Source organism: Phascolarctos cinereus, unplaced genomic scaffold (genome assembly GCF_003287225.1).
Source record: "Phascolarctos cinereus isolate Bilbo 61053 unplaced genomic scaffold, phaCin_HiC Scaffold_3;HRSCAF=262, whole genome shotgun sequence".
Classification (NCBI taxonomy): Eukaryota; Metazoa; Chordata; class Mammalia; order Diprotodontia; family Phascolarctidae; genus Phascolarctos; species Phascolarctos cinereus.
In genome coordinates this window covers 252,382,247-252,396,620 of record NW_027555736.1, presented here as the reverse complement: position 1 = coordinate 252,396,620, position 14,374 = coordinate 252,382,247, and the positions used below count along the sequence as shown (strand labels likewise).

General features: G+C 34.3%; 1 protein-coding gene across 1 annotated transcript in view; it reads right to left on the bottom strand.

Moving 5' to 3' along the window:
• Positions 1-14,374, bottom strand: part of NIN (ninein) — a 164,871-nt gene that overhangs the window by 25,238 nt on the left and 125,259 nt on the right. The window contains 5 exon segments of the mRNA XM_021004667.2: positions 811-1,011; positions 6,624-6,725; positions 9,192-9,371; positions 10,780-10,926; positions 13,789-13,902. Coding sequence (XP_020860326.2) covers positions 811-1,011; positions 6,624-6,725; positions 9,192-9,371; positions 10,780-10,926; positions 13,789-13,902 — 744 coding nt within the window.

Below are 14,374 nucleotides of genomic sequence, written 5' to 3'. Positions count from 1 at the left end.
AGCACCAACAAGCTAGCATTTATATAACACCTATTATGTTCCAGACACTGTGCTAAGTACTTTACAAATATTATCTCATTTGATCCTCACAATAAATCTGTGAGTGAAGTGCTATTATTGTTCTCATTTTACAAGTAAGGAAACTGAGGGGGGGAAAGAAGATTAAGTGTCCAGGGTCACACAGCTCATAAGCATCTGAAACTGGATTTGAACTCAGGTTTTCCTGACTCCAAGCCCAGTGCTCTAGTCGCCAGCTGCCTCTTGAAGCAGCTAGAGAACTCATTTAATGCTCTATAAATTTCTGTATTTAACATATGCCAAATGTTCCAATGCAACAATGGACATGTCTTTGTTTACAGAACAAAGGTTATTTGTATTTCTTCATTAGGAAGAGATTTTTTATCCCCTTTCTGAACTGGCATAATAAAAGAAAATGGCAAGTTCACATAAAGTTGGGCAGCTGAGTGGCAAAGTAGACAGAGCATTGGGCTTGAAGTTAGCAAGACCTGAGTTCATATTCAGCCTCAAACACTTACCAGCTGTGTGACCCTGGGCAAATCATATAACCTGTTTTGTCTCAGTTTACTCACCTGTAAAATGGGGGTAATAATAGCACCTACATCATAGGTTTGTTGTGAGGATCAAATGAGATAATAATTGCACAGTACTTAGCATGGTGTTGGCACACAGTAATCACTGTACATGTTAGCTATTAATTAATTAATGAAAAGGAAAAGGCAAAGAGAAAAATGAGTTCATCAAGCTATGCTACCTGAGACTACTAATAATGTATAGTAATAGAACTTTTACTTGTGGCATGTTGGTTTCAGAAGTCCTGTTTTCAAGTTCATCCAGTAAGAGTCGATTTCTCCATTCTGCCTGTAATAACTGTTTTTGAAGCTGCAGAAATTGCTCTCTGGGCACCACAAGACAACCTTGCTGCCGAAGGAGCAGCACATTCTGATGGTGTGAGGATGGATTAAGCATCAAATTGAACTTCGAGTCTTGTATCTGAACAAGTATAAAAATAATTTAAATACAACAATGATGTTGTTAACAAGTTGCAACTGACTATTGTAAGGGACCTCAGTTCATTAACTTTATAAGGCATTTATTTCAATTCAAACCAACTCAACTCAACCAATAGTTAATTATGAACTTAATTTTTCTTTGGATCCTAGTACAATCATCACCGAAAGTAACAAATTCCATTCCTTCTCTTATATGATGGAATTGGTGGTGCCTGGATGATTTTCCAACGCCACGTTGCTACGATTTTTTATGTAGCATAGTGTACTGATTAAAGGAATTCATTAAATCTTTGTTGATAATGACATACAGTAACATTGCATGTATAAACTACAGAAGTCAGTCACATTCTTTGTAGATATGTGACAAAATTATTTAGCTCATTAGAGATGAGTCTATGATTAGTTTTATGCTTGTTATTGCTCCTCCCAAATTATTATGCCTTCCTCCATATATTTTATATTAGGTGCATTTGTGTGGGGTAGAGAGGAGCTATTTCTATGAAACTGGTTCACATTTGAATTTTTTCAATGAATAAAAACTTACAGTTAGAGTTAGAATAAGTAGTTTGAAAGAATAAGATAGTTTGAATATGTATTTGTATTAAATATTTCTTATAAAAGCCTGACATTCAAAACAAATGGGGAATGCATATAATTCTAAAAGATTAAGAACTTCTCCCAATAGTTAAGTGGTAAAATAAGAAGTTTAAAAAGAAAAGAAAACAAATTATTTTTTAAAATAACATGAAAATTACTAATAATCAGAGAAATGTGAATTAAAACAACTCAGCTCTGAGACATCACCACACATCTGTCAAATGAACAAAGTTATTAAGGGATGGAAATCTCATTGTTGGAGACACTGTGAGAAGACAGGAAATAAATTCTGTCCCTTCTATTAAAATAACATTTCCTCCAATTTCAAAAATGAAATGGAAAAACACATGCTAAGATACTGAAATTGAAAAATGCTTCAGCATTATTTTAAGTCATTACATACGCCATTTAGTAGAATATGATACAAAAAGGGGGAAAAAATTCTAGAAGACAACCCAATGCTGAAATTTTCTTTTTGAATTAAGTCAGATCCTTAAAAAAAAAGAAAGCATTTCCTGCTTGACTTGTAGGGTAGGCATATTATTTATATACATAATAAAAACCTTAATTCAAGTTAATCTTTTGGGTGTGAGAGTTAATAATACAATGACATTAATCTGAAATGCCCCCTTTAATGGAGGGTAGGGGGAAGTGCTGGGAAGGATCTTTAGGATTTTCTTTCCTTGATTTTCAAAAAGAACACTGGGGGCAGCTAGGTGGCGCAGTGGATAGAACACTGGGCCCTGGAGTCAGGAGGACCTGAGTTCAAATCCATCCTCAGACACATAATATTTCCTAGCTGTGTGACTTTGGGCTAGTCACTTAACCCCAATCACCTCAAACACACATGCAAAAAAAAGAACACTGGAGGAGTACTCAGGTGGTGTAGTGCATAGAGCACTGACCCTAGAATAAGGAGGACCTGAGTTCAAAACAGACCACTGAAAAGCAAATATTAAAAGGTTATATTCTTCCTGACAGCCATCCTTAACAAAGGTTTCAAAAAAATTCTTAAAATGTGCCTTGAGGTGATGTAACCATAGAACGGTTTTTCACTTTAACCAATTAGAATTAAACCATTAAATTAATAGCATAATTAGGTACACAGTAAAAACTGAAAGATAGGATATAACATTCTTGAAAATTGAAAGATGGGATATGACATTCTAGGATGTTTGAAGATAGACAAGAAAACAAATCATACTGAATTTAAAAATAGTTAAGAAATCCAAGAAGTAGCATATATATGTATAAAATACCACAGAAGCAGAACCAAGAGGACTTTGTACACAATAACAGCCACGTTATGCAATGACTAAGAATGTTAAACTGAACCTTCTCAGCACTACGAGGATCTAAGACATCTCCAGAGGCCTCGGGATGGAAAATGCTGTCCGCATCCAAAGAAAGAACTATGGAAGTCGAATCGCTATCACTTATTTTTTTACCTTCTGTTGAGTTTTGTTTCATCTTTCTGATGGTTCCTCCTATTGGTTTTAATTTTTACTTACAACTTCACTAATGTGAAAGTATGTTTAATGGGTATGTAAATGTAAAGCCCATGTCAGATTGTGCGCTGTCTTGGGGAGGGTGGGGGGAGGAAAAGGGAGAAAAATTTTCAACTCAAAAGCATATGGAAAAAAAAACATTAAAAATGAACATAAGAAAGAAAAAAAAATATGATCACAGGAGGGATGAAAGAGGAAAGTGTGTTTAAGTTTTACCACTCATGAAGCATGTCACTTCAATTTTGCCCACAAACTCAACAAACATCAGGGTTTGACAGAAGGCATGCAAACATATGATGCACTAAAATCAGAAGTCATGACCCAGGCTAGTGAAAAAGTCAATGGTCATTGTGATACACATAACTTTAAAAATGGTAACATGAAACTTTAGAGCCACTGTCCATTTCCTGAAACTAATAACACAAATTTGGGGGGGGGGGGAATCCACAAAACTTCAATTCCCCTCTTCGTGTTAAAGACTATAGACTAGATTACCCTGTCATTGATATAATTTTCTTTATGCCTAAATGTCTGTAACTCAGAGAAAAATTCCTCTGTGAATTCAAAATTTAAACCCTCTTCCCTCTGCCCCAGCATAATCAAATGAATAATGGCTCATCTTTAATACAGTATAAAACAAAGTAAAAACTGTTATTGACAAAGAACATGACATGTTTCTATCATGCTATGGTAAGACATTGAAAAAGGAATGTTCTACCTTCACCCACTATATCAGGCAGAGAACTGTACCCATCTCTGTTATTTCCAGCCATTGAATTCTAGACACAGTTAGCCACAAACAAAAGAACAAAGATCAAAATATTACAGGAGTTAGAAAAAGAGAAACAAAAGTATCAATTGATCTTTTCATATAAGATATAATAGATACAGCCACATATTTGCCAGCATATCAGCCAGGAATAAGTTGTGAGAGACAACATCTTGCATTTTATTAAATACAAAGTTTGGAAACAAATATGTTAGAACAGTCCTGACTCCATAATCATTGTACATGTGTAGTCATTTGCCTGAATGAATTTGACTGGTTTGTCCTTTGAATACGACCAGGTAGGTTTATTAATTCCTACTCTAAGAATAAGACAATCCAGATTAATATCTCACACTAGAGCAAACACTCTGCATTTGACAAACAGGGTCCTGATTCCCAAACTAGGAAGAGGTAAAATAGAGATTAAGAACCATAAACCAATATCAATAATGGACAATGGTGCCAAAATATTAATAAATTATTTGCAAAGAGATTACAATAAAAATTATCCGAATTCCAGGATGGTTCAACATTAGGAAAACAATTATTCTAATGAATTATACTAATAACAAAATTAAAAACAACACGATTGTATTGAGATGCAGAAAAAAGGCTATGATAAAAATATGGCACTCATTTATATTAAAAAATTCTGAAAAGCGTAGGAAGGAAAAAACTTTTCCTTATTAAGATAAAAATGCTTAACCAAAACAATTGCTTAAAGAGAAGCACCAGAAGCTTTCATAGTAAGATCATTAAAGCAAGGATGCCAACTATCACCATTATTATTTGATATAGTACTAGAAATGCAAAAAAAAATAGAAAAATGCGAAGAAATTAAGGAAATAAGCATTATCCATCCATAGACTCTCCCTTGAATTTCAGACCTGTATCAAAAACTGCCTTTTGGATATTTCAAACTAAACTCATTATCTTTCCCCATAAACTTCTCCATCTTTTAAACTCCCTTGTTTTTGTTGAAGGAACTATCATACTTCCAGTGTCTCCAGTTCATAATTTTGGCATTATCCTTGATTCTTCATTCATCCACATTTCCAATCAACCACCAAATATTTGCCATTCCTATGTTCACCACATCTCCTACATCTGACTCTTTTTCACCATTCACATAGCTATCATCTTAGTTTAGGCTCTAATCACCTCTTATCTAGATTATTGCAACAATATCATAACTGGTGTTCCTAACTCAAGTCTCTTACCTCTTCAATTAATCATGTGATTCCCTTTCTTTTGTGTTTTTGTTTTTTTTTTAGGCAATTGGGGTTAAGTGACTTGCCCAGGGTCACACATCCAGTAAGTGTCAAGTGTTTGATCTGCGGCTGGATTTGAACTCAGGTCCTCCTGACTTCAGGGCCAGTGCTCAATCCACTGTACCACCTAGCTGCCCCTGTGATTCCTCTTCTTGACCAAAGCCGGTAGCTTCCTATTGCTTCCAGAATAAAATACAAACTCATTTGTTCAGCTCTTAAAATCCTAACCAGTCTGGCTGCCATCTATCTTTCTAGCCTCACTGGACCTTATTCACCATCCCACATTCCACACTGGCCTTCTGTCTGTTCTTCACTCATTATACCTCATCTCTCATCTCTGTCCCTCATTCCCAGAATGCACTCCCTTCTTATGTTTACCTTATAAAGTAATTTTCTGCCTTTAAGATGCAGGTTAGGCACCACCTTCTAGATGATCCCAGTACTCTCTTTAAAACTAGCATATATTTATTTTATTTTGCATTTTTAAAAACAAATTTTATTTTACTTTCCCATGTATAATCAAGAAAAAACAAATTTCTGTAATGCCCATGCCCAAGAAAACGTCTCAGTCTGTACTCTGAGTCCATTACCTCTCTAACAATAGGTAGACAGCATGTTTCATCATAAGTTCTGCAGAACCGTGCTTGGTTATTGTGTTGATCTGAGTTCCTAAGTCTTCCAAAGTTCTTTGTCTTTATGAAGGCGTTATTATTGTATAAATCGTTCTTACGGTTCTGCTTACTTCACTCGATATCAGTTAATAAAAGTCTTCCCAGGTTTCTGAAACTGTCACAACTTATTCCTGGCTGATATACTGGCAAATATATGGCTATATCTATTATATCTTATATGAAAAGATCAATTGATGCTTTTATTTATCTTTTTCTAACTCCTGTAATATTCCCCCTTATCTTCTTCTTCCCTCTCCCCTTTTATGCATTCTCTCATTCTGTATCTTAGTTCAGCATATATTAACTTACTCATAGGCAGGGTGTCATGGTATTTCAGGTCTGTTCCTCCAACATCACTTCTTTTAAGATTTTGCTTTCATCCTTATCTCTTTGTGTACTTTTAGTAAGAAATCTCTATATAGATTCTCTGTTATTATTTTGTTGATACTATTTTTAACTTAGTGTCTTTTTCTTTTTGGCTTTTTTCCCTATGTGGTAATACATTTTGGTAATTGTGTTTCCCTTGTTTGCTGTATTGTTTACTTTTCTTTTATTTCTGCCATATGGGGTATTTTCAAAGCAAACAATCTGATGATGTCTAAGGTTCTGTGTGTGTGTAGGGATACAAAATTTTCTTCTATAGGTAGAATGCTCTGAATAACTCAGTTAGATAAACATATACAAATTTGTACTACACAATAATTAATATTGTGGCTCACAAATGGGATATGAGATAAAACACTTTTCAGGGCTAAGCCAGTTAGTGGAAAACTTACCTCCATCATCTCCTCATCTACTTTTACTTGTTTATTTTTCAGGCTTTGATTTTCCAAATGAATTGCTTCCGATTCTTCTTCAAGTTTGTTCATTTGACTAACCTATTATAAAGCGGAAATGTTCTTAAAAACAGCCACTGAAATAACTACAAAGTACATAAAATACATGGAAGTTAGCCTACTAAGACCCACATGGCTTAAATAAATACAACTACCAAGCAATATTTAGAGAAAGAGTCATGGGATCATCGATCAAAAACTGGAAGGAACTTTAGAGGTCATTGAGTCCAATCTTCTCATTTCACAGGTAAGAAATTTGAGGCTCAAAGAATTTAAGTGACTTGTCCAAAGTCATACAGCTAATAAGGAGTCAATATCCATTGCGTATGTCATTATATAAAAATGATATCATTTAAATTAGCATTCATATTTAGTGCTATATAATCAAATTATCAAAGGCCTAATTTTTAGAATACAAAAACCCTCTGATTTTGTCAGCATAAAGCATTCCTAGTGTGAGAACTCCCTCCACCAATGAAGATCACAACCCATATATTATTTAATCATTAGGAGTTGATTAATGTTAAATGAAATATCCACAAATAATAAGCATTAGAGACACGAGTTGAAACCAGATCTACTCCACCCCATTCTGCCTTATCTTATAGAACAAAATAATAATAACAAAACTCCTATTAAGAAACAAAAGGCTGAGAATTTTGAGGGAGAAATGAAAAAAAAAGAAAATAATAGAAGAAAAAAACAGGAAAAATGAAAGAGGTTTAAAACTACACAATCTAAAATTATATTACAAAGCAATACTTATCAAAATTACCTGATGCTCACAAAATAAGAAAATAGTTCAGTGGAAGAAATTAAATAAGTAGGACTCAAAAGCATATAAATACAACCAGTCTTGTGCTTAACAAACCCCAAAACACAAACTACTGAGGCAGAGATCGACATCTTAATCAGATCATCACCACAGATTTCAAATGGATAAATGTTCTGCATATAAAGACATTTGTCATAAAGACATTTGAGGAGGAATGGGTGGCCATATATTTCAAGACATAGAAGAGATTATAAATGACAAAATATTTTGATTCATGAAATTAGAAAGCTTTTGCACAAAGAAAATGCAGCCAGAATAAGAAGGAAAGATAAAACACTTGAATTAAACGTCTTTGATGAAAAGTCTGATATTTAAAATATATAGGTAAAGGGTAGCTTGTAATGGATAGAGTGTGCTGGAATTTGAGTCTAGAAATACCTGAGTTCAAATCCCAACTCAGACACTTAACTTAGCTATGCTATTCTGGACAAATCACTTAACCTCTCTCAGACTGTTTCTTCATCTGTAAAATGAGGATAATAATGATACCTACTTCCCAGGGTTGTTGTGAAGGTCAAATGAGAGAACATTTGTAAAGCACAAGACCTAGCACATAATGTTAATTGTTGTTGTGTTGTTATTATTATTATTATAAACACAGAAGGAATTGCATTCACACAATATATTATGGCCAGAACACTGGGACACTTTTCTGAAACTATTCACATTCTCTCTTTAACTCAACTTTGATTGTTCTGAGATTTTTATAGCAATTGATGGCTTCAGATATTTTTTTGAATTCTGGAGGGGAAAAGTAAAGATTCTATCTGGTGGACCTAATCAGAAACAATAAGAGGAAAGAACACTTTTAATGTGGTCATCAAAAGGAAAAAGGAAATCCATTCTCGGTCCTTGGGTTCAGTTGAGTCAAGTATTCACTTGCTACTTTCTGAAATTTATCTTTATATTCCTGAAGATTCTTTCTAGACAATTATTTAACATAAAGCAAATACTTCCTCTTTAGCAGCCATGAGTTGCCCCTTTAGAGCAAGAACTATCCCACTTTTGTATTTGTGTCATCAGTGCGAGGGCTTGGCATGTAGTTAATATCTGACACATTTTATTATTTGATTAATGTACTATACCAACACCATTTAAGTATCAGAACTTTGAGTAGAATTTTACTCCTTTATAATACTGTACCCAATAACTCATAAATGTTTTACATGATTGCACATGTATAACCTTTATCAGACTGCTTACTGTCTCAGAGAGGGGGTAGTAGAGAAAGAGACGGGTAGAATTTGGAACTCAAATCTTTTTAAAAAATGTTTTAAATTGTTTTAATATGTAATTGGGGGAAATAAAATATTATTTTTAAAAATTTATAACTGACATTTATATAGTGCTTTACAGTTTAATTATGAAGAATCAGATTTAAACTAACTTTCAGAAATCCATATTTTTTCTTAATATTTTTACCATAAACAACTTTTTAACAAGATTACTTTCCTTCCTCCAATATTTTATAAATATTTTATGATTAAAATCATTACATGAAAGTAATGACAAGTTATCTAAATGGCCTTTAAATTCCCTTCCAGTTCTATAAAATGATTGATGTTCTATAGCAAGTTACTCAAATCTTTATTCTAGGAAGATTTGAAAATTTTTCTTTTAATGTTTTTCAATTGTGGTCATAAGCTGCTGGTATGTGCAGCTTTTCTAGTTACCTTTTCTTGGGAGTGTATGAGTTCTGCTGTGGAGCTCTGCACCACAATTTGAAGTCTTGCATCCTCCTGCATTAATAGCTGCTGTTCTTGGTTAATCAGATGACCCAACTTATTCCAGGACATCAGTTTCTGCCGGTTCTGTAACCCTGAAGGACATATGGCTAATTCTGGAAGCCAGTTCTTTAAAAGAAAGAGTATTAGACCTTAAAATTAACTAGTAAAAATTTCTGTAGTTACTCAGTAACCATTACTTTAAAATTTTTGAATGGTTACCTTTCTTTTCTAATAAGAATATTATAGTAATTTCATCGTATCATAGTTTTTTAGGAGCACGGGGAGTTTTAAAATTCACTGTTTGAAAATATTATTTGGCAAAATAATTCCTTCAGTGTAACACTAAATATTATTGCACAGAAACATTTCAGTTTCATAACAATATCAATTTATAGGTAAATGTTCTGAAAGAATAATTGGTCCCTGTGAACTTATTAATTCTGAGAACTTTGGTGATTATTATTTTGGGCTCAGCATAGAAGTTGTTGATAAAATGAACTCTAAAAAGTTATAAGTATGAAAGATAATAATCACTGAAGGTCTAGCATGTTCTGCTTTGTTTCATACAGGCAAATTTATTTAAAGAATCCAGTGAACAAGTCGGTCATATAATCGAGATCAGAATTCAGGTACACAATTTTAAGCTATTAAAGGTGAATTTCTGACTCCAGAATTTTATTTTAGAAACTCAGATACACACAGAGTCAACTAAGCCCTAAAACATAAAATAAAAGCAAGATTTACAGCTTGAAAAAGTGAAAAAGTCATTAAAAACTATAACTACTATTATTAAATATCATTGGTATCCAAACCTCCAGAGAGAAGAAACTCAAATCAAAACAAGCCAGTTAAAATTACCATCAATAGGTAAAATGATCCAGTCAACATTAGTTTTATTGTTTCAAGTCCCTTTCACTTCTTTTTTTGTTTGTTTGTTTTTCGGGTTGTTTTTTTTTTTTTTAGCTAGGCAATAAGATTAAGTGACTTGCCCATGATCACACAGCTAGCCAGTGTTATGTGTCTGAGGCCAGATTTGAACTCAGGTCCTCCTGAATCCAGGGCCGGTGCTCTATCTACTGAGCACCTAGCTGCCTCTCCCTTTCACTTCTAAAATTCTATACATATTGCTAACAGGCATGATCTCTGTCCTGAATTATTTACATCTTCTATCAAATATGTGATTTGAAGGTAATGGTAATGCTGCAGAACTTAAAATAATCTTCCAGTTTGTAAAGTATTTCAACAATCCTATCTTCACTTTCCACTATATCATACTTATATTGTATCTGTCAACAATGAGAATGAATTGTCTAAGGAGCTTACTATTAATACTACTGACTTGTATTTTGAATTGTAGATTCTATTTTTATTTAGATTTTCACTTTGTTACAACCTAATTTCCTCCAAGCCTGATCTAACATTATTTAGACCCTGAATTATTTAGCCAGCTTCCATACTTCATTTCACCATGAAAATGCCCTCATTTACTACTCTTAAATTAAGCCCAGTATTTGGTCTCCCTTGAACAAGTTACCTTGCCACTGACATTCTGTAATTGCTTGTGTAGTGACATCACTTCCTCCTTTAAGGCTTCATTTTCCTGCTGGGTCATCTGCAGGTCTGACTTCATTTGGGACATCTGAGTGTTAGCATTCTGTAGACAATGACCTAAATTCTGAACCTGAATTCCAAGGATAAATACGTAGTTTTATATTCATTGACAAGCCATATACTCTTTTTTGACATTTCATCTTTCTGCATTTCAATAACATAGCTATGAATACAACGGGATTGAAATGATAACTTGTCAAGGTTCCTTCCACTTCTATAAAGTACACACAGTACTTGTTTTATGTAAGTGGATTTTTCTGTGCAGATGTCTATGTAAAGAGATTTTTATGTAACGAAAACTTGCCCAGATCTGGGGAAGGGAGAGAGGCAGGAAGGGGGCTGCCCACCCGTGGAGGGAGGGAGCCAGCACATGGTTAAAGGACACATGGGAGCCTGGGACAGAAAAGTCAGAGCAAAAGGAGGAAGAACACGGAGGCCAGGGCTAGCCACATGGGGCCCTGGCCAGAAAGGAGAGAAAGAACATGGGGGCAGACACATGGTAGCCAGACACAAACAGGAGAGGACAGTAGATATGCGGGGGGGTTAGGGACAGACACGTGGCACCCCAGCATAGAAGGACACCCAGGGGCTGCACAAAGGTGGTGGTGGGTGATGTGGGAAGAAAGATACTGTACTGTATCAGTACTGTACAATAAAGTTAACCATAGGTGTTTTCTAAGAATGTGGATTTCTTTCAGAATTCTTTACACAAAGTCAATTTACATAAAGCAAGAATTGTCTGTATTATAATTTGGTACCTTCATTTTGTCTTATAGTTCAGTGGAAGACAAGAATGTGCCACATTTTAGTGAATTTAGGAAATAAGCTCTAATTTGCTCATATATTATATCTTTCTATCTAAAGAAAGGAATTATAACATAGTTTCATAGGTTCCTAAGTGAATATGTCATAAACACCTAAAACCTGAATATAAATGTGGCTCACAACACATAATGTGCTACATGGATGTCCAGAGAGATAGTCCTTTGTGCTACAGAACCAGATAAACACAGGCAGAAACATAACAGGCTATCTATGATGTGCCTTTTAGTGCATTAGTTTACTCTGATGAGAACCGAAAGTTTATACAGTGGCTCGATGACATTCTAACTGAGTCCTTTTAGTAATTTTTTTTTTGCTACTAGGATGATTTATGTAACATAATGCTATTCAGTCATCAGTTTAATATTTCTACTCATTGTCAATGCTAGATTTGATACTGAAGACTAGAAACAGATTTCTGTATGATGCTTGGTTGATGCTATACATAATTAGGCATTATTAAATGACTTTTAACGATGATAACATGTTGAACATGTGGAGCAATGCATTACAAAAATTGCTCAGCTGTCTGGCATGGTTATCAACCTCAATCTATTATAGATTCAAAATTACAATCAATTAAACAAACATGTATTGAGCACTTATGATGTTTAAGGCACTTGAACCAATATTAAGATATAACATGGTTTCAACTCTCAAGAAACTTATAATGTACAAAAGTATTAAAAGTTCAGAGAAGGGAGAGATCACTTTTAGCTATGGGGAGGGACCAGGCTTTATGAGCAAAGTAGAATGTGAGCTGGGCCTTGAAATATAGATTGGATTCAATAGAGACAAATAGGAAGGTTATTCAGGTGAAAGTAAACTCAATACAAATATTCAGGCAGAAAAGCATGGAATATAATTGGAGAAATGGCAAATAGACTAGTTTTGCTGGCATGTAGGTTAAGAAGGAGTGTAATGTGAACTAGAACTAGAAAACCATAATGAGGAGAGTCTATGTTTCAAGAAAAAGAAGCTAGACTACTCAGTAGACAATGGGGAGCCAATGAGGATTTTTGAGCAATGACTAGATCTGTGATCATGCCATGTAGCATGAAAATTAATTTGGCAATCCCATGCAGGAAAAATGAATTAATGAAACCTGTTAGGGAGCTATTGCAACAGTCCAAGCGAGAGGCAGTTAAGATCTGAACTAGGATGGTGTCAAATGGAGTAGAAAGGAAAGGAGTGAACTGAGGTGAATGGAGGTAGAAGTAATGAGAGTTGGTAACTGATTAAAAATAAGGGGAGAGGGAGGAGAAAAAACTTATTTTGAAGTTTTCACATAGTGCTTTTTAATAGAAGGAGGGAAATCAACAGGAGGGGCAGGTTTTTGGGTAAAGATGATGAACCATCCAGGTGGCCAGACTATACAGGTGGAGATGTACACCTGGAGTTGAAACAATGGTATGATGCTCGTGAGAGAGGTTGAAGCTAGAAACATAATCAATGACCAAGAGGTAACGAAATGATAATTTAAAAAAGAAACATCACTTTTGCTTATTAACTCCATATTCTTGCAAAATTATGTTAACAACACATAATCTTACATTTAATAGTTCTGAGCATCTATTGGCTGAATTCAGAGTTAAATTGATTTGCTGGTAACAAGAGCTATCATATGCCTTCTTTAAGACCTAATAGATTTCTCAATATATTATCACATTAGAATATTTATATAAAATAACAAAAACAAAATTAATTAAATTTTTAGCCTGAGTTGCAATAGAGAAAACTTAAAATATAAGAAGTATAAGGTAGAACTGTAAACCATCCTTGCGAAGTGGAAGTTCAAATCAGGGAATAAGCACATGTATGGCATTTATTATTCTCATACTTTGATAATTAGGATCCCTAGGGCAAGAAATTTTGAAGAAGGGGGTTTCAAATTTTTTCATTGTACTGTACCCATGCCAAATCCTACTTAAATTAAATAGATCATTGGAAAAGGTTTAGAAATATGTAATTAAATACATTTCTTGTGGGAAAGTATTCATATGTATTATTATGTTAATTGACCTATCTGCATTATTTCTTTTTAGTGAATGAAATAAAACAACATATAGAAGACACAGTGACAAAGGGGGAAAAAGTAAGAAATCTTTACCTTTTCCTGGGAAGCTGCAAGCTGTGATTTCAGTATTTCACTCTGGTCCTCCCAAGACTTCTGTTGTAGCTTCATAGTTGCAATTTTGTTCTCTAGAAAGTTTAATTTTGCTAACTATTATAGGAATAGAGATATTGGAGGAAGGGCAAAAAAAAAATACAAAAGATTAACTTACCCCAAATTTTAAGGCTATTATGCATGTGAAAATAGTAAACTGTTAGCAAAATGGAAGTATAAGAAAGAAAGATGGACAGAAGCCCTGCCTCAGCTTCATTTTAAATACAAAACTTCTCTTCCATCCTTTTTTGCAGTTCTCTTTTCTTGCCCTATATTCTCCTTCTACCCATGTGAGTACTCCTCAGTCTCCATTGTAAGCTTATCATTCATTCATGCTCCCTAATTCTGGCTATTCCGTAAATTTCTGCTCTGGACTTTCTTCTCTTCTCCCTTTATACTCTTTTCCTTAGCAAATTCATCATCTCCCATGGGCTTATCTTCTCTTATGTGGAATAACAGCTTTAATCTCTTCTGAAATCCAATCCTCTATCACCTATTGGACATGTTCAACTAGAAATTTCAGAGGCAT